General features: G+C 34.4%; 2 protein-coding genes across 2 annotated transcripts; one reads left to right on the top strand and one right to left on the bottom strand.

Annotated features, from left to right (window-relative positions):
* The first annotated feature begins 7395 nt into the window (after positions 1–7395).
* Positions 7396–8426, top strand: LOC128129166 (uncharacterized). Its single transcript, XM_052767831.1, has 3 exons — positions 7396–7474; positions 7633–8023; positions 8285–8426. Exons 1-3 carry the CDS (start codon positions 7396–7398, stop codon positions 8424–8426), a joined length of 612 nt encoding a protein of 203 aa, XP_052623791.1.
* Positions 8427–12199: 3773 nt separating this feature from the next.
* On the bottom strand, positions 12200–13537 carry LOC111889679 (mitogen-activated protein kinase kinase kinase 18). The gene has a single exon (XM_023885820.3). The coding sequence runs from the start codon at positions 13439–13441 to the stop codon at positions 12200–12202; it is 1242 nt and encodes a 413-aa protein (XP_023741588.1). The 5' UTR covers positions 13442–13537.
* Between the last annotated feature and the right edge of the window lie 8180 nt (positions 13538–21717).

The raw sequence follows: 21717 nt of genomic DNA, 5'->3' as shown, positions 1-21717 counted from the left end.
ACATTTGCGTTGTTAGTGTTAAGGTGGGTCAGAATAGCTGACACGGCAGCCGAGACTGCAGCTTGAAAGGTAGCTGCATCAATCTAAAGAATTGGTGTTTGGTTGAGGGGTTGATCGTTTTTCTTTGGCGACATGATTCTGTTTCATGGAAAGAAAATGAATTTGTGAGCGAGCATGGTTGAACCTAGACGTAGTTCGACTATTTATGTAAAGAATAGAAGTATGTTCTCGTTAGTTTGACCTACATCCCTATGATGCAGTCCTAATACGGATTGGAAGTATGATCGCGAAGGTTTGGCCTACATCCTTATGATGCAGTCCTAGCACTGAGTGGAAGTAAGTTCGTAGAAGGGTCTCAAGACGTTTGTCGTTCAAGCCGAGGTATCGATGGTTGGTGAATAACATGGTCCAACCACTAGAAGAGACTTGGAAATGTCTCCGGAGCTAAATTGCTATAGTCCAATGACTTGACTGAAGCATGTCTCAGGTATACTCAAATGAAAATATGATGAGAGTATTTGAATAAAGAAAATGACACAGAAGTTAGCCGACTGTCAATATCTTTGATATTCATGACGTAAAAGTTCGGGAAAAATGACCTTGTAAAAGGTCTTACATCTTATCCAGAGAAGATAGACCTTGACAGCATAAAGACCTAACCAATAGTACTTACAGTACAAGATAGTTTCATAGAAAATGCCTCATCGGGCATAGACAGAAATAAATGATTCCCTTTTTAACAAGGAAAATAAAGTAAAGCATCTACTACTGGCGACGGTCATCCCTCTGGTGAACTCTCAGTTCAGCCAGTTGACGTTCCACATCAAGTAGGTGTCTTTCGTACACCCTCTGGCGTACTCGGAGCTCTATGACTTCGGCTCGTGATTCAGCCAGTGCTTGCAGCATGGTTTCATGGTTTCTCTTAGATCTCTCACGAGCATCTTCTAGACGAATGGTGCGGAGGGTATGCATTCTCGCATCGGCGACAACTTCTGTGATCTGGTGTAGGGCTGTCCTGCCTTGAATCTCATTTCGGGCCACTCTGCAGACCAAGATTGGCAAGATTCTATCTGCTGAGCCCCTATTGCTCAGGTCATAAAAGCTTCGGTCACCATCAAATGGCATGGGCTGATCTTGTCCTTGGCTCCATGTTTCCAAACATTCCACCCATGGAGGCGTCGGGCCATGAAAAGTCGGACGAGGGTTAGGAATTGGAAAGGGAGCTGCCAGGGGGTAGGTTCTCAACTTCAGGTTTGGAGTTAGCATCGTCTGAAAGGTCTTCATCATGGTGATCATTCAAAGGGATAGGATGATCATTAACTGGTTCTTCTCCAAACCAACCCGCAATGACTTCGTTCGGGAGATACTGGTTGTCGTGGGGATGGAGTCCAGCCATGTTATCTTCGCGAGAATTGGGATAAGAAAATAATTAGTAGACGAACTATCTAGATAATTATTTAGAAAATCTTCATTAGTTACATCGCTATTTGTGAAGTGCATACCAGTTATATGTAATCGAAACAGGATAGGCCTTCGAATAAGTGACCTTAACTCCAAATTCACACAGAACAGGGGTAAAGTAAAATTTTCACAGATTCTAAGTCTATAACATCCTAATTACATATAGCCTTAGTGTATCCACTTAGCAACTATCAACTTGGTAATGAAGATCTCGTTTTAGTTCTCAAGTATAAAGTACTTATAGTAACACCAAATACCCCTATAGTATTTTAAGTTTAATGTTATGTTCTACTGATCTCATTGTGGTAGAGTTGGTAAGATTTTTGACTTGTTGCAACCACACAACTACACTTAGGCACATGCTAGTCAACCCTCGGATAATATAGTTGATCAGGCTATATCTTCCCAGTTTTGACTATATGTCTCTAAGTCCACCTGTGTTGCCCAACAATCGTAATTCTTTTGTACTGTCCTAGTGACACTGATTTTAGTACGAATGCATGAACGTATACTTAATTAAATATTTAATTATTTAAAGTATAAACTCTTGGTCAGAGTATTTGTAATCCCTATGTATTTATAGTTAGTATATCTTTTATGGGTTGATATACTTAATTCACTATAAACAATGCTCTGATACCAATCTGTCACACCCCAAAACCAAGAACGGCGGAAACGTTCTGGGGCGGAGGACGTCATGTACAGTATCACAACAATGAAAAGTAGTAAACAAGCAACAACATCATCCATTGCATTAATAATATAATTTTAATACAAGTGTTCTGCCAAATTATAATAGACACTAAAGTATAAACAAAGTGAAAGATGAGTCTTGAACGAGCTCCATCTTCTCTAAACCTTGCATCGGTACCTGTCTACTGTTGACCTAAGGATACAAGCTATTTTGAAAGAGAGTATCAGCTTTAAAGCTGGTGAGATTATAAGTATTAATGTGTCTTAATTTGTATGTAAGTATTTGTTTGACATGTAATGAAAGACTGGAAAATGTTTTGAAAGAAAGTTCGTGTAAGTATGAGAATGTTTGTAAAACAACTGTAAACGTTTGAAAAACCCTAGAAATCCATATGATTTCCTACTATTATAAAAGGGAGTCTTCTACCAAGACCTAACTGTTTTGTCTGTTCGTTTCTTGTAAAAGTGTGTAATTTTCCCAAGTGTAACTATCATTAACAAAATATAGTTTGTACAATAATGTTTAAGTGAAATGATCACTAACTATATGTAAAGGGTAAATTAATGTAGTACTGTAGTGTTGTATTATAGGAACTACTGCTGTACTAACTACCTTAAACCGGATTTATATTAAGGTATTATGTGATTAATTGTACCATACTATCGACTAGGTAACACGACGATGTAGGTCGTAAAAAGGTATGACATTTGGCACCCGCAGACCTGCAGGTTCGACTGTAGCTAGCAGCAAGGTGTAGGATAGTCAATCCAGTATAGATCTATACGCAAACTCACGCTCTCCCTCCAAGAGACTCTTACTACAACTCGGGCCATGACATTGAAGGCATGCTCCGATACAGTGGATCACAATTTTGTTAACGTATTCATGTATATGTAATGTATTATTAATCGTTCTAGTATCGTTGTATATGTTCTCTTTCTAGTATAGTTGTAAATGCTCTCTTTCTAGTATAGTTGTATATGTTCTCTTCTAGTATAGTTGTATATATTCTACGTGTGCTAGCTGTAATGTGTGTTCTCTCTCTATCTAGCATGTATAGTAATGTACTGTGTGTACTAGCTGTAATGTATGTTCTCTCTATCTAGCAAGTATTGACTCATGAATGAATTGACTCATTGTATGATATCGCGTTCTAGTAATAGTTCTAGTATCTTCCTAAACTACTCGTATGGTAGCTTACTAGTAATTTAACTGGTACGTATGAACATGGATGTATACCCTTGCTACCTAAGGGCATTGGATGAACTGGAAGGACCTTTATGACTATATATGTACATATGATATATAACTAATATTTAAACAACCTTCGGACGGATACCCGATGTCCCACGAGACCACATCTCAAGCGCGAAAAGGAAATAGGGTGGATAGCCTTCCTAAGTCTTTTAAACATTTCTTATATAACTATACATATATAGGCATGCAATTGATAATATAAAAGCATAAAATAAGTTTTATTATCTAAGAAAAGACCGACTTGATGTCAATCTATAAAACGGTTTGAAAGCACGGGTTTGATAAAATAGTTTAAGTATAAGGAAACATTTGTTTGAAACATAATTGTAAATGAGTTTGAAATGAAACATATAGAGTAAATTGTACAGTTTAATAAGGAGCTTTAACATATAAAGTGTTTATGAAAAACATTTGAAGGAAACTATTTGGTAAAACGGCTAATGAGTAACCAATCATTTGAATGCTGCTTATTAATCACATGTGATTGATATAATAAGTAGCATGATTATACTTGTGTCCCCCCATAAAGCATTTAAAAACATTTAAAACATTGATTAAGGGGTATGAACTCACCTGTTGCGAGTGGATCGGAAGGAAGTGTCGGATAAGTGCTTGGTCAAGTGAAGACTTAGACACGCACAAAGATCCTAATTATATATGAGGACCTATGTATATAAACAATTAGTCTTTAAACAACTAATAAACAAGTCAAGACACTCTAGGACATGACAAAAACTTTGTATAAGTGTTATAAGTGCTAAGGAGTGCATCTAAGTGTTGTAGGGAAAGGTTAGTGTGTTTGGGGTTCAAGGAACACTCCTAAAATGAGTTTACTCTCTAAAGACCAACACCCCTTGAGTTTACGGTCATAAACTCTTGAGTTTACGGTCGTAAACTCTTGAGTTTACAGTCGTAAACTCCTAACCTTTTGACCACTTGTTGATTTGAAGTCTTCTAAGCTATTCCAAGCATTCCTACTTCATGATTTAGCCTTAGGAAGTGTTGTGTGGCATCAAAACACTCCTAAATGGAGTTTACGTTCTAAGGACCATTTTTCATGAGTTTACTACCTTAAACACATAACTTTATGGATTTTGGGGTTTTCAAGTCCTTAGCTTAATCATGGCACTAGTCTAGGTTAGATTTAGTCATAAGAAATAACCATGGGACATTTATGGGACATTTAAACACCTTTTGGGGTGTTTACGGTTTTGGGACATCCCCAAACCATAAACACATAAAAATGGAAAGTTTTGGTGCTTTTTGTGTGATAAACTCTTCAAGGATGAACCTAGACAAGTCTCTAAGGCATTGTGACGCATCTAGGCACCTTAACACACCATTTTGGCCCTATACTTGGTGTTTACGGTTTTGGGACCTCCCAAAACTGTGAAAACCTTTATCTTGGTGTTCTTGGGACTTTTCCTTGGTATAAACATGTATAGCTAGCTTTAAATGACTCTAGGATAGAAGTACTTACATTGTGGAAGCTTGAAATGAACTTTAAGTCCAAGAACACTAGTGTGTGTTCTTGGTGTTTTGGAAAAACTAATCAAAACACAAAAATGGATGGATTAAAGGATGTACAATCATTAGATTAAGTGATATACTAACTTGAAAGGGCTAGAAACACTTACTAGATTGAAGATTTTGAATTAAAACTTGGATGATACTTGAGATGATATTTTGGAGTTTACTCTTTTGGTATTTAGGGAGTAAACACAAATGGCTAGTCTTGGGGAGTAAACTCATGCTTAAGGCATGAGTTTACATTTTTTGGATGATTTTTCGACCCAAACTTAAAAGTTTGGCCGCGAACTTCTAAGACACGAGGTGTTTGCGGTTTTTAAATTTCAAAACCCGAGACGACACTTTCTTTCACTCGTTCGTTTAAAGAATAATATTAAAATAATCAAATGAACTTATTTTTCCCAAAAACAAGTAAAAGTGAACTTGAATTATAATATGAAGTGATTGACTTTCAGGGTTTGACATGATGAAAATTCTGGTTGTCACAAAAACTATCCAGATGGTCTGGTTGGTTGTTGATGCTGATTTTCCTTGCTTAACAGCAAAGGACATTGAGATTTTGAATGGTTTTTCTTTTTGCATAAGGAACACTCATCAAAATCAAGTTTAACGTAATTTTGATATAAGTTCTGAGGTTTTTATGGAACAACCAGTATAGTTGGAGTGATATCTGTCTTAGACCCTTTGTGATCTTGCGAGTTGATACGAGTTTCTTCGACAATTAACTCATGAACAACCGAATCAATAATTGTAAGAGGTTGTGATGCAAGATAGATACATGTAAGCCTTCAAAACCAAAATGTAAAGCCGTCAAAAATCAAACTAACCACTGCTCATCCCTTCTACAAATGTAAGGCTGTAAGGCCTTCAGATCAGCAGGTTCAGTAAGGGTCAACTGATCCCACAAATCAGATATAGATACATAAAATTATTGAATACTTAGATTATTCAGTTGGAAGGATAGAATTTTAGATGTTATCTAGTTTTGTTTAGCAAAATTAGAGAGTGTATACAGTCTACTCAAGTAATCCTAAACTTCCTTTGTTGTGGCGTACTTTGCCAACTTTGTGTCAATAGACTTAATTACAGAATTGTTAATCTAAGTGATAATCTTGGAGTTATCAGTCTCCCACAAGTCCAATAAAGTTGCATAATTTATAACATTCTCATATATCAGAGAAAAAAAGGATAAAAACAATGTTTTGAAAAGAAAACACATCACGATGACTTAAATTGCATTGAAATTATGATTGCAAAACGTTCTTAACAACGTGATGACTAAAGTTTCATTGAGATTATGATCGAAAAAGGTTCTTCACAAGGAGAAATATCAGATCTTAGCATGAAATACGAAAATAGCAACAAATCAAAATTCTCCAAAAGAAGACAAAATAGAGCAAATCAAACCAAACAGAATACATAAACAGATCGAACAAATCGATATGTGGAATGCCAGAACCTCATATCCAAGTTGTTCCCAACAATCATAAAGGAATGATTAAACTGAGATATGATACTATGTAAACTACTTAATAAAAACAAAATAAATCCGACTAGATTTTTGTTATTATGAAAAAAAAAATACAATTACAATAAAAGGGATATAAATATAAAAACTAATTAAATTAAATTTAGTTAAATGGCTTAAACTTATATAACATTTATAAGGTGGAATATGCTAGTTCCTTAAAAAAAAAGCAAAACATTTTCATTTGGAGGGCTTTTTAAGACAAGGTTCCAACTAGATTTGATCTCTCTAAAAAAAAGGTTTGGATATTATGTCGATTAGGCTACCCGGTATGGGGGTAATGTCACGCGTCTTGGGCTAAGGTGGCGAGCCTCCCCACGCATGAACACTGCCCCTAAGTCTGGTGGGTTGCGTGTGGCATGAGGCGGAAGACGGGTGAAGACACTAGCTTTGATTGGTCCATTCAATTTTTAACGTTATATTCGACCGTTTGACGATTAAAAAAAAATCTTTTTATTATTTTTTCAAATTCTCTCTATATATACATCCATTTTACATATAATTTCTACTAAAACACACCCATTTTTTTTTTCAAAACAAACACACACATTAAACCAAAAAAATAGATAATTTTTCACCTTCGATTTCTTCGTCATCCGATGATAATGATTCTGATGAGGATTTGATTTTGTGTATGCTGTTGACCGCGGCGCAAGACATGGTACGTGAGAGGGGCGAAAGTTCAAACATCGAGAAGAAGCATAAAAAATGGATAAATCGGGATCGAGAGGCGACACATGAACTTTTAGTACGTGATTGTTTTGTCGTTGATAGTTTAAATGATCTATCAAAATTCAAAGAACGTTTTCGTATTAGTAGAAATTTATTCTTACGTATTGCTAGAGATTTGACACGTAATTATGAACTTTTCTAATTACGATGGGATGCTAGAGGTAAACACGGTTTTACTATGATACAAAAATGCATGGCTGCTCTTGGACAATTAGCATACGACATCGCCACAGACACATCAGATGAGTATCTGAAATTTTCTGAAAGGACAGGTTGAGAGTGTACATATCTATTTTGTATGTTATAGAGCTTTATCGTGACATATACTTGCGACATCCGACTAAAAGCGATGTTTAACAGTTGTATGCCGCACATCAGGCTAAACATGGTTTTCCATGGATGCTTGGTACCATTGATTGTACACATTAAGAGTGGACAAATTGTCCCAACGTGTGGCGATGTCAGTTCACGCAAGGTGATCATGTGGTGCCGTCTCTTATTTTGGAGGTGGTTATTTCAAATGACTTATGGTTTTGGCATGCATTCTTTGGTATGGCGGGGTCAAACAATGACCTGAATGTGCTCCAAGCGTCTTCGATATTTGACGATATTTTACAGGGTAAAGCACCAGAAATGCCATATGTTGTCAATGGAAATGAATATAAATGTAAGTATTACCTAGGTGATGGGATATATCCAGAATACGCTATATTTGTCAAGTCATACACATTTCCGGCCGATGATAAACGAAAAATGTTCAAGTTAGCACAAGAATCTGCAAGAAAGGATGTAGAACGGGCATTTGGAGTCTTCAAACAAAAGTGACACATAATTAAATATCAGACACAAACATGAGACAGAGAAAAATTGACGACGGTGTTCACTGCTTGTGTTATTTTACATAACATGGTAATAGAAGAAGATGGTCAAACTAGTTGTCCATATACCACAAACGATATACTTAATCCACCTGCAGTAATATAAGTTGGCAGCTCGACATAATTCCCAAGGGTTTTGGAAATACAAAACCGTAAAACACATCACAATCTACGACATGATTTGACCGAATACATATGAGAAAGACAATTTCAAGGGCAAATTGACGGTGAAGACGGGGAGGATGATGATGGTGCCGACGAGGAGGATGAGGACAGTGACGTCGAGGAGGATGACGATGGTGACGACAAGGCGATTGATGCCGATGGCAACAACGAAGACGATTAGAATTTTTCTATGTTTTTTTTTATGTTTTTTTAATTTTTATTTTCTTTAGACAATGTGATGTTTAATTTTAGTAATTTAGGTTTTAAATTTCTATATTTTTAATTAATGAAATGTTGTTTGATTTTTTTATGTTTTCAAAAAATTAATTTATGTTATAAATTATGTTTTTTTATTTAATATAATGTTAAACAAATAAAAAAAATCATGAAGTGGTAACAATTTTCAATATTTAATGGGTTGGTGGTGAAGATGAGATGACACAATGTGTAAACATTTTTTCGGTTGGGTGGTGTGACCACTCCCCAAAGTTGCATGACTTGTGGTTGTCATGTGGAGAGGTAAAACATGTGTCCTTCAAACGAGAGTTTGCGGTGTAAATTTAGAACAAAGTGGCGAATTAGTGTGAAATTTCATTGCCTTGTGTTGCTTCTATTCGAGAAGGGTCTTTTAATTTGAGTTAATACTACAAATTTCTGTAGTCGTATGCTTGACAAGATCTTACCTTGAAGTGGCATGCTTGACAACGTTTCGACTCACGTGGAATTAGTGAATTACTGGAAGGTAGGGGTGGTTTTTTATACACATAATTAGTTTATAATCCGTAGGAACTACGGTTATAAAATTAATTAAACTTTTATATTAAAAACTCAAAATAATTAATCAATTAATTTAAATAAATTATTAATTAAGATATATTTTTATTAGTTATATGAAATTATAATCGTTGATTCAAATAAATATGTAAAATTAAATTTTAATATATATTAGACATTTGTTATTTGTGAATTAATGAAAACAATAATATAAAATTTAAAATTTATTGTTGAAAATAAATATATTGACAAATAGTATCATATTAATAAGGATGTCTAATAAATTTAAAATTGAAACTAATAAATTGACAAGGGGCAACATATTAATTAAAATGTCTAATATGATGACACATTATTAAAAGAAATACCATTTTATTTGATAGTATTTTATTAGTATAGGAATATTAAAGAACACCACTTTATTTGATAGTATGACTTGGTTTTTGTTTTCTTGGCTAGCGAAAAAAAAAATTCTAGATTCCGTTTTAACTGGTTTAGTTGGTCGAGAAAACGCAATTATTTACATTTTTTTAAATTACTCTAGCCCATTCCTACTTTTTTAATCCGATATTTAACCGTTCAAGAGAAAATAATAATACCAATTTATGAATTTTATGAAACTGCCATTATTTTCTAACTTACCGTATTACTAATCTTTCTAATAATAAGATTATAAAGTCGAATAATATTTCAATATTTTGTTTCTTTATCTTCATTCTATTTCTCGGAATTATATATAGAATTAAACGAATACTCGTGCGTTGCGTTGGATTAATATAATGTAATGGAAAAAAAAACATTTGCAAATGGAATATGAACCTACAGTTTTTGGAGAAAATTTAAATACAAATTAATGTATAAATCATCATAATAATATACATTATGTATCAATAATAAAGTCACAAAACGTTAACAAAATATGATAAACATATTTTTGAAATCAATTATACATCTAGTTTCAATATATTTTTAGTGTTTGCTACTAATATCAAACTTAGTAACTAAGTTTACAACGTAAATAAATAATCAATTAGTTGGAAGTTGAAATTTTCTAAAGCAGAGCTTCATATTTGCAAATCTATTTTTTCTATATGGCATTCTATACATCCTATAAAATTAGCAAATAAACTTACATGTAAAGAAATAACCAATTAGTTGGAAGTTGAAAATTCTCAAAATAGATTTCCATATTCTCATTTTTATAGCACTTTTCACATCCTACAAAACTCATTTACCACAGTGGAAACATATGATTGTTTTATATAAGCAAAACTTACTTATATAAGTTAAAAAGGTATTAGATGGAAGGAAAATAAAAAACCATTAGTTATTACTAATTAATAATCATAAGTTAAAACTTTTGAATTGTAAGTACTAAATATATAAAAATTAGAAATTTTTTTAATTGCAATGAGAGTTTGAAATGAATGTAGTGCTTATAAGGCTATGATGAGTGGTAGCATGTCTAGCACATGCTAAATACATTGCCACATCATAATTTTACCTTTCACATAAGCTTTTATCTTAAACACATATACACTTGGGTTTTAAGAGGAAAAAAAACCAATAAAAATGCTTGATTTTTTTCAAAAAAGAAAAAACAAAACAAAAAAAAGAAACCAATCATAGCCCTTCTTCACTTTTGATTTTTCTCTTTCCTTTCGTTAAGCTCCTAGCGAGCATGGAAGTAGCGAGAAGCTTAACACCTTGAAACGAGTGGTGGCGAGTTTCATGGCGAGGGAGTTGGTGAGCCACTACCTTTAGCCTAAATATCTCTATTATTATTATTATTATATATATATATATATATATATATATATATATATATATATATATATATATATATATATAGAGAGAGAGAGAGAGAGAGAGAGAGAGAAATTTTGCATGTACCCTTAGTCCCTTTGGTCATAAGGTATTTTCAAAATACTAATTACGTCTTAAAAGAACATAGAATTAACATTTTACATAAATTTCGTGAGTTAAAAAACTGCAATACCTAAAAAGGTAAAGATCAACTAATCTGAAAAAAAAAATTAGAAAAAACCAAAAAATTCAACAATTTTTTTTATCGTAATCTTTATCCATTCCACCTACTCAATGTGGCCACAAGAATTCGGTATGTCTATTTGTCACTATGGTCGTAAGGATATTTTCAAAGCCTCAAATTCGTGCATAAGATGATAAGAACATTATAAAAATTACCCTAAAAGAGATAAAAGTCAACTAAATTGGTTTTGGTGACCGATGTTGTGTGCTGACTTTCTTGAAGGGCGTTTTGCCTATTGTCAAGTGGATTGCCGGTTTGCCACTTCCCCCACTAACCAAACTCCAAATCCAAATGTACACATAAAAAAATCCAAGGGCATTTTCGGAATTTTATGATGCAAAAAGAGAAATCTTAGTTATATTGATTTTTGAGTGTAAAATCACTTAGGTTTGTGTGCAAATGTGGCCCCAAAAGCTGATGTCTTTTAGGAGCACCTGCAAAGCTGCAATGAAAAGGGCAGTTGACTTGTTGGAGTTTTCAATTTTAATTTTAAGATGTGAAAGCTCAAACGAAGCCAGGAAGAAAAAGTCAAAATCATTGACTGCTTCAGATTCTCTGTACCTAATTTCAGTTTCTTCCTCTTTGGCTTCAAATTACCAAACAATTCTAGATGCAGAAAATGGTTGACCTGCCGGAGAATTCGACCTTTTTTAGTTTAAAAGTAAATCAACTGTTTTTGTAAAAGTCAATATAAAGAAAATTAAAAATTGTTGAATTTTTCGAACAATTGAGTTTGAAATATCTTAATATAACGTTCATGTATTATAATATGTAGAAAATTGATTTTGGTATCGAAAAAGCAGAAAATTATTTAAAATAAAAAGCGATTAGTTGGGTTTACTCTTTATTTTATCATATTCATGGTAGAGATGCTAAAATGTTCAAATTTAAATAATCTAAAACCCATCAATTTGAATTATTTTAGCTAACTAGCCATATGAATATCAGATTTTTTCGATTAATAAATGCTTATCTAACAAACATAAAGATCGGAAAAGCATAACAAATGGAGTTTTTATTTTTTAAAAATTATCGTTAATTATAAGATTATGATGAACTCTAAATAATCTAAAACCCGTCAATTTGAATGATTTTAGTTAACTAGCTATATAAATATCGGATTTTTACAATTAATAAAATGTTAATGAAGAAAGATAAAGATCTAAAAGCATAACAGATGGATTTTTTATTTTCAAAAAATTATCGTTAATTATCAGATTAAAATCATGAACTCTAGATACAAGTGGATACTCAAAGATCCCAAAATCTTCTTCACTAACAGAGCTTTCAAGCTCTTCATCTACTTCTACAATCAAATTTGAAAAACTAAACAACTCTGTATAATCAAGATCACCATCATCAGCATCCATTTCGTCAATCCGATAACGTCTAACTGTGATCCAATCTTCTTCATCCTCCCAATTGGGCAGACATGACGGAGTCGCTTCAGCCAATTGCCTTATCCTCTCCACCGGAGATTCGCCGGAAAAGTCAACCATCTGGGCGGGTTCCTGTGAAGGTTCCGACACTGATAAAGATTCCCAGAAACTTTGATCCAGAGTACTCGTCGGCGATCTTCTTGTTTCAGGACATGAATTCATATTACTAACAAATGGGTGTTGCAGAAGTTCTTTAATCGTCCACCTTTCTTTAACGTCTGTCTTCAAGCATTTAGCCAAGAAATCTTTGCCTTCATCCGGCAGCCACTTGGGAAACTCCGGTATGTCACCGGAGAATCCAATTCTGTATAAAGCAGACACTGGATCATTCATCTCCGGCCACGGGTTCGACCCGGTTGCCATTTCAATTACTGAACACCCGAGAGCCCAAACATCAGCTGGGAACCCCTGTTCTTCGCCTCTTGCAACTTCAGGCGCCATGAAAACCGGTGTACCGGAAAGCTGAGAAGTGGTGGCTTCACCGTTTTCCGCCAGTTTAGCACATCCCAAGTCGCCGATTTTGACACCGTCTTTGCACACCAATAAGTTCCGGCATTTGATATCACAATGCACCAAGTTATTGCAGTGAAGATGATCCAATCCAAGTAGAATCTGATGAGTATAAGATCGGATCACAGACTCGTCAAGTGATCCTCCTTGTTTCGTGATAACATCGGAAATCGTTCCATCGACGGCATACTCCATGAACAGGTTATACATGGGTTTGTTGTCATCATAATCAACATCAAAACCCATGTACTTGATTATATATTTGGAGCTTAATTGAGAAAGAAAGTGTTGTTCTTTCTGTAAGGACTCAGAGGTAGAAAGCTCGGTGGACTTGATGGCAATAAGGTCTCCGGTGGTGGTGGTGGCAACAGAGACGGTGGCGTAAGATCCCCGGCCGATTACCGGACCTCTTTTCCATTCCATTGTAGAGAGAAAAGTTGAGAATTTGAAGAGTATATTATGTCAGCTCTCAGCTGTGATTTGATGGCATATGAGCAGAGAGGATACTTTATATATAAACGCAAACATATGATACGTACTAAGATAGATTTTGTGGCTGTGAGGGTTTTTTATTTTTGGTTATATTCAGCTAGTATTAACTGTAAATTTAAAAAATAGAAAATATTTAATCATTAATTAAATATAGGAAATAATGGATAAAGAAATAATGTCATAGAGTCAAAGGATTTCAAAAAATCTTTTAAATGAACTAATTTGATAGCTATCTACTTGTGTATTACACCAAATAAAAACAAAAGATGTGTTCCAATTAACAATTTGGATATAATCTTTGATTGTTATTTTACAGTAATTTGTAAAAACAGTTATATATTCAAATGCTATTTTACAGTAATTTGTAAAAACAAATATACAAGGGAAAATAAAAACAATTATACAAGCGATAATGACATAAAAATCTTTAATTTAAGTTATAAATTTTTGTCGGTTTTACTTTTTCGGGATTTTAGGTTAATTAAAATTGGATGCTTTCAAATACAAACTTAAAGTTTTCTATAGCATTTGTCCTTATTATAATAACTCAAAGTAACAATACTTCTCTTTCTGTTTTAATTACCACAAACTTTAGTCTATAATTAAATAATGATTAATGGTTTAAGACCCCCTCATTCGGTTTACATTTAAAATAATTCACTATTTAATAGTATATATTATGATATCGCATCTTTTATGATGGAGAATGATGATGGGAATAAACTAAAAATCAAATATAATAATTAATTACTTATTTAACATGATACAGATGTTAAAACTTAAAAGGAATAAAAGTCCAATTGAATAAATTTGATTGAGAAAAAGTGAATGAAAAACCTTTTTAAATAAAAAAAAATCATTTAATATGTAATTTTTAATTGATACTATCAACGGTGACCACATAGTTATTTAGTTTTCAAAAATTATAATATATTCAAACAATAACAACTTGTTTAAAAAATAAAATTATATATAAGCATTTTTAATAGGAATTTATGCCATAAATTATTATTATTATTATTATTAGAAAAAATTACAAAAATGCTCCCTATGGTATGTATTTTTTTGGGTTTTGGTCCAAACCATGAGTTTTTTTTTGGGTTGGTGGTCATTTTGAGCTAGTTTGCTTGCAGTTTTAGTCCCTGTCTAAACTAAAATGTTTATTATACCCTTAATAAATTTAGTTTTCATTTTACTTTTACTTTTTAAAATTGTTATTATTAATAAATATAAAAGTAGGTCCACTTATCCACCTCTCTCTCTCTCTCTCTCTCTCTCTCTCTCTCTCTCTCTTAAAATCTCGACCCTTTATCTCTTCCTAGCCTTGTCGGAAAAACGAAGCCAAAGAGTGGAGACTACCACCTCTGGTGATCTAGAGGCAGCCACCACACCACCTGCTAGCCTCCCGTCGGCCACTAAATGCCACCGTAAATCCCACAGCTCCGCCACCTTTCATTGTTGTTCCAAAAAATAAGCAGGAAGAAGCTACACCACCCCCACTACCACCACCTTCTCCCCATCGGAAACAACCATCCCAACCTCACTCGACTGCTGGAGCAACCTCCGACCACTAAACCACCTCCTTTCCCTCCCCCCTCTCATTCTCGTTCGTTACCAACAAAAGTAAAACAGGGCAGCAAGGTCGCCTCTTGATTGCCATGGGAAACAACCTTCCCAACCCCACTTGACTGTCGGAGCAACCTCTGCCTACAATCTCAAGGCAACCTAGATGAAAGCAATGAAAAACCATCTGATACCCAAACGATACCCGCCTAATTTAAGGGGCGTCCACCTCCATAATCTGAAATTAAGCCACATAACTGAGCAAAAGAAAGAAACACATCCATAGATTGAAGTAAAGGCTGTTGACTGGAATACGTAGAACAAACATCAACCAAATACGATCCCTGTGGTATCGTTGTTGATAGGAAGTTGGAAATTGCAGACGGAAACATGGGTTCATCTCTGCCCGTGGTTTAGAGAACACCAACTCTAGTATACCCTAAAACAATCACATAACAATAAACTCCAAATTTTGATCCAACACAAAATCCGATCATCGGGGATAAAAGAAAATGTTACCTGAAGCCGATTAAGAACGTAAGTGTATTTCCCCCAAAGCTCCAACCAACGAGATTCAACAAATCAAGAAGAAAGGAACGAAGGCAGAAAGAGAGGCAGCTGTTGGTGACTATCATCGCCGACAATGGTGGGGATAGGGGCTGCTCTAGTAGTTCCTCATTGTTTCTTATTTCTTAATTCGACAGAAAACACAGCAGACAAGGGGTTAGGAGAGAATGACGATCTTTAGGGGTGTTTAGGTGGCGTTGCTCGGCCAGAAGAGGAAGGAAAAGGCAGCTCCAGTGGCTGACAACCTCTTCCTTGGCCGGTGATGAAGAAAAACAGGAAGTTTTGAAGGAATGTATTGTACCCGATGAATGAAGGAATGGCTAGAGAGAGAGAGAGAGAGAGAGAGAGAGAGAGAGAGAGAAAAAGAAAGATGTGGGCCCAAATTAGTTATTTATTTTCTTTTTCTTTTAAATTAAATAGAAAAATATATCAGTAAGGGCATTTTTAGTCTTTTCAGTTTTTCGAGGGACCAAAATCACAAACAAACATGGTCAAAAGGACCACCAACCCAAAAAACTTGTGGTTTGGACCAAAACCCCAAAAAAATGCATACCACAGGGATCATTTTTGCAATTTTGTCTTATTATTAAAGGAGAGTGGCACCTCTATTAGTTATAAATAAAAAACTAAATACAATAACAGAGGCTAAGGATTTTCTACTTATAGAAAAGAAAAGTGTTCATGTCATGACATAGGCCTTAGGGAATAGAACAATCAAACTAACTAAAAACAACTAAAAATGTTAAATTTCATAACTCCACGACCTTTTATGTAATGAGGATTTATAATAATCAAACAATTATAATATCTTGAGAAAACTGCAAATTTGACTTATGTATTTGTTAAAAAATCGGGGTTTAAGTATATAAAGTTTTAATTTTGCATAGATGATCTTTATGTGCATGTTTTCTTGTGGGTTTGGTATCTGCTTTTAACGTAGTAGTTAGTTGTCTCATATCGTCTCATTTAAGGCTAAATCATTTTGTTTTACTTCTTATATTTCTCCTATTTTATTACAGTCAATACCAAATTAGGTTTCTATTTCTTTTATTTTATTACATCAACACCAGATTAGATCTCTATTTCTCATACAAGATCATCAATTTTCCCCATTTTCTCATCTCCATCGTTCTGTATCGTTTTTAGAAGCTTAAGAAATTAGAAACCTAATTTCTTTCCGAAACCGAATATCGTCTTTGAAGGGGTACGAAATTAAAATCCTATTTTCTTTGAGAAGCTCATGATCCTAATTAGAGCCTTGGTTTTCAGATGGCATCCTTTCCAAATCTAATATAATAAATACTTGTATTTGATTTTTTTCAAAGTTATTTGTTTCTTTCATGGTTATTGGATGCAAAACAAAAGGCTAATTGTATTATATTTTTAAACAAAATAGAGGAACGTTAAACCAGTTTGCAAAAATTATATACATCAAAAGTGAAAAACGAAAACATTCACCCTCACCGAGTCTCTCAAAAAGTGTTAAACCTTTAAACCAACTTCAATGGTCCTCTAAAAACATCATTTTTGTGTCATTTATTCATTTTTCATCCTAACCAACCACTAACATACACCATTTTAATGTGTTGGATAACTTCACACTTCAAACATAAATGCCAAAATAGTTGACCACTAAAAAAAACTATTTTAATGTTTTATTGGAACGTGCCAATTTTGATGTTAAATATTCACCAATTTTATGCACCAATTTAATGTGTGATTATTGGAGTTAATCTTAATCTTTGACATATAACTTTAATGAGATTCAACTAGGCCATGAATTTCTGCTCATCTTTATGTCTAGAGTTAGTGAGTTAAAAGTGTGTTTGACCCTTTTTTTTGCAATAAGTTATTGATACATTAGTTTCTTCTCTTTAAATTATGTTATCATTTTGTGACACATACTCTTAACATTTTTTTTATAATTCTATATCTTTTAACATATTGTATTTGATTTGAGTGATGAGGTAACATTTGTGTTGAACCTTGCTGACATATCTTCTTTTTGGAATGTGATTGTTTAACCGACTTTTTCTATAAATATGTTACTTTATTATGAGATTTTTTGTTTATAGAGAGATGATAAGAAAAAGATTCTCCAATGGCTTCTTGCTTTACCAAAGAGTTCATCATTTGTTAGACTACAAGGCATCGACAACGAGAAGGTGAATGTTATAACATCCAAATTTTGCCACATCACCTTCCAACATGTTATAACATGAAGTGGGTGGTGTTCCTATGTGTTGGATTAGTGTCTAAGCCCGTAACCATATTTGGTAAGTACTTGACCCGGTTGTGCATGATCCTTTTAGGTTGCCTTTACCAAAACAACTTGACTGGAGAAATAATAGATAAAGAGGTTATTATGATTTATTAATATATTATAAGAATGATATATTAAAAGAGAAATCATATTTGTTTAGTTAATACTGGTCAATAATTAATTAAGAATTAATTCTGTGATCAAAAGTAATTAATTAAACTAGAGGGGCTGAATTGAAATTATGTGATAGTTGCAAATTAGGGCAATGGATGCACTATGGATAGGGTGGACGAATTCAAGGGGACAAGGCCCTAGAATTCGTCCAAGGATAAGGCTTCTAGACTTATCTTATGGGCTGCTTAGTGCGCAAGCAACCAGATAAGGATAAGAACTGAAACCCTAATCTCCACCCTATTTAAGGACCCCTTGGCTAAGGGAAATCGGCCACTTGATACCTAGAAGACCTAGAGCCGATTTTTTTCCTCTCCTCTCTCTCTCTCTCTCTCTCTTGCATCTCCATTTGCTCTTGGTGTTTGTGAGTCATTAGAGGTACTACACTTGTGGTGCTTGCTTTCAAAGACAAGAAGATTGAAGATTTGAGTTGTTATTACAATATAATAACAGGAGGTATGTAATCCTTCTACTATCTAGATTTCGAAATACCTAGGAGCATGCTAGGGTTCTTCTTGTGTTCATAATGTTGTGTATCTAATAATGAAAACATAGATCCAAAATCTAAGGTTGCATGCACACATATGATTGTTTGTATAAAACCCATCAGTGGTATCAGAGCGTATGGTTATTTGTTTTCAATTAGAATTATACAATTGTATGAATTTGAAACTTTAGGGTTTATGGCCAATAAACCCTATGAGGCAAGGATTTTGAAATTAGGGTTCTTGATCCCTGTTTTTCGAAAATTTGATAAGGGTTTTCAAATACTTTCCTTTGTGCCCAAGATTTCGAATTCTAGGGTTTGCCAACCCTTGAATTTCGAGATTAGCCTCCTCCCCAAGATAAGATCCTAAATTTTAGGGATTTGGATAATCCCATATCTTGTAATTATTTTTTAATGTTTAAATATTGTAATTAAAGATTTTTGAATTATCCCATCCCATGTTTTTCGAAATCTAAAGGGATTTAAGGGATTAGGATAAATTAATTGTTTAATTTAAGGTAATCCTTTATGATTTAATAATTCAAATTAATTGTTTAATCTAAGATAATTATTAAATCAAGAGTTTTAATATTTAAAATTTTAATTTAAAAGGTCTTAAATTTCGAAAATTTTAAAATTGAAATTGAAACCCTAGTATTTTAAAATGTTTAAAATACACCCTATACAATTATATTATTACAAGATTGATATATATATATATATATATATATATATATATATATATATATATATATATATATATATATATATATATATATAACTAAAATGCTAGTCTTACCGTTAGTAGGCCTCATTCACGAAGTCGATCTATAAGGGAGGGTATAAGGTTGTGGCGTATAAAATGGCCATTTAATGGGTGTCCACTCTCACCCACCGCTTCCTTGATTGGTGGAGGGTCGTTAGCCGAATGAGTAGGATAGGGCAATCCTCTCCTCATTAATAACTATAATGAATCTATATAAAGTAACTAAACGTTTTACAAAATTCCCAATCTTAGTTACTTTAGGCAAAGTGAATTGATGCAATCCCATGAAATTACACTTTGCACCCTTGCTAAGAAGTTAGTGGAGCGTGTGTGGTTAACCGACACACTAATTGGTTCTAAGCAAGGGTGGCAAATGGTGACTCATTGTTTGTCATAGTTCGATGGAGCGTGTGTGGTTAACCGACACATCGAATAGGTGACTGTAACAATGAGGGCACCATGTACATTTGCATGGTTATTCACACCCGCTTTGTGATCCTCGGCATCCCAGTGACAAACTAGAGGGGCATATCGAGATTTAAACATGCCATTGAAAAGTTCAATGAATCTCAAAGGAATCTAGGAATTTTCAATACATTTAAAACTTAAGCCTTTTATGTTTTTCATGGTGGAAAATTAGTGAATCGTCAATCACTTACCTCCAAATTATTTGCATGTTGGATTACGGAATCCCTTTTCTAATGTGTAAATAATGTTGTTAGATCCTAGCCCTAATTTCTCATTTTGGGTGTTTAATTAGGGATTCAATTCTAATCAAACTTTGTTCCTTTTTATTTGTAGATGTCTAACGCAAACGCAAACAACAATGCTCCTGGATCATTCTCCCTAATGAGCCTATGTCATAAAATGACGACTTTTGATGGATCGAATTTCAATGAATGGATTAGATACATTCGTATGATTGCTCATTACGAGGACATAGAATATGTCCTCAACGAGAAGCTTGAAAAGATTAATCCAGAAGTCGCTACTCCCAAAGAAATGGTCATCTTTGAGGCCCACGAGCGTGATGCAACAAAAGTTCATTGCATTGTGCTGGACACTATGAATCTTGAACTCCAAAAGTCCTATGAGGAAATGTATCCATATGAAATGCACCAAGATTTGCTGGATGGGTACCACCAAAGCGCATGGCAAGAGCGCTATGAGATCATCACCAACATGATCACCGCTAAGATGGGGAGTGGAGAGTCCCTAACCTCGCATTTGCAAAAGATGCAGAGGTATGTTGATCGTCTTCGCAAGTTAAATGTCAACTTTAGGGAAGATCTGGCTATCGACATCATTTTCCATTCCTTGCCCTCGTGCTACAACCAATTTAGGATGACCTACCATATGAACAAAGAAGAGGTCACCTTAAGCAAACTCCAAGGGCTCCTAAGGACTGCTGAAAGCAACGTCAAGGACAATTCCGTTGTATCAACTCCCACTCCACCCGCTGCTCCTGTTTTGGCCATTGGGCAAGGGAGGGGCAAGAAAAGGAAGGCTCCTTCAAAGAGCCACCACAAAGGAAAGCCCAAAGATGGTACCTCTTCTAGTGGAACCATAGTTGGTTCTGCTAAGCCCAACTCAAACCCAAAGGAGGTAAAGTGCCACCACTGCCACAAAATAGGGCACTGGAAGAGAAGCTGCCCGGAATATCTGCAAGCCATCAAGTATGGGAAGATCAAGCCGTCTTTCGCAGGTATTTACACAATTAAATATAATGATTCATCACATGCTATTTCTTGGGTTCTTGATACAGGATGTGGTTTTCACATATGTTCTGATTTGTAGGGACTAAGAAGAGATAGGGATGTGGAGCGTGGAAGAATAAATCTAATCATGGGGAACAAAAAATCGTCGCCTGTCACCAAGATTGGAGTGTATTATTTAGCGCTTAGTAATGGATTAGGTTTAGATCTAAATAATTGTTGCTATTCGCCAGATATGGCAAGAGACATCATTTCATTTCATGGTTTGTTTAGACAAGGATTTAGATATTCGTTTGATAATGAGAAAGGTTCGATTTATGCTTATTTAAATGGTGTTTTATATTTTGAAGCATTGCCTTGTAATGGAATTTATGAAACTGTTATGGTTGTAGATAACCTAGGAAATGATGTATTGTGTGTGGATTCTTCTAATAGTATGGATAAAGCATGCTTGTGGCATTGTCGTCTTGGACATGTTAACAAGAAACACATAGCCCAACTCCAAACAGATGGAGTGTTGGAGTCATTCGACCTTAGGGATGATGACGTGTGCGAGTCTTGTTTACTTGTAAAGATGACCAAGTCACCCTTCACTGGCACTTGTGAAAGGGGTGAGGGTCTATTGGATCTTATACACACCGATGTGTGTGGGACCTTTAGATCCAGCACAAGGGA

Source organism: Lactuca sativa, chromosome 9 (assembly GCF_002870075.4).
Source record: "Lactuca sativa cultivar Salinas chromosome 9, Lsat_Salinas_v11, whole genome shotgun sequence".
NCBI lineage: Eukaryota > Viridiplantae > Streptophyta > Magnoliopsida > Asterales > Asteraceae > Lactuca > Lactuca sativa.
This window is presented reverse-complemented; position numbering and strand designations above follow the sequence as displayed.

Coding starts and splice junctions, on each gene's coding strand:
- LOC128129166 (XM_052767831.1), top strand. CDS start 7,396: ATGGCTGCTCTTGGACAATTAGCATACGACATCGCCACAGACACATCA. Junction 7,475..7,632: donor GAAATTTTCTGAAAGGACAG/GTTGAGAGTGTA, acceptor GTACACATTAAG/AGTGGACAAATTGTCCCAAC. Junction 8,024..8,284: donor TTTGGAGTCTTCAAACAAAA/GTGACACATAAT, acceptor CATATGAGAAAG/ACAATTTCAAGGGCAAATTG.
- LOC111889679 (XM_023885820.3), bottom strand. CDS start 13,441: ATGGAATGGAAAAGAGGTCCGGTAATCGGCCGGGGATCTTACGCCACC.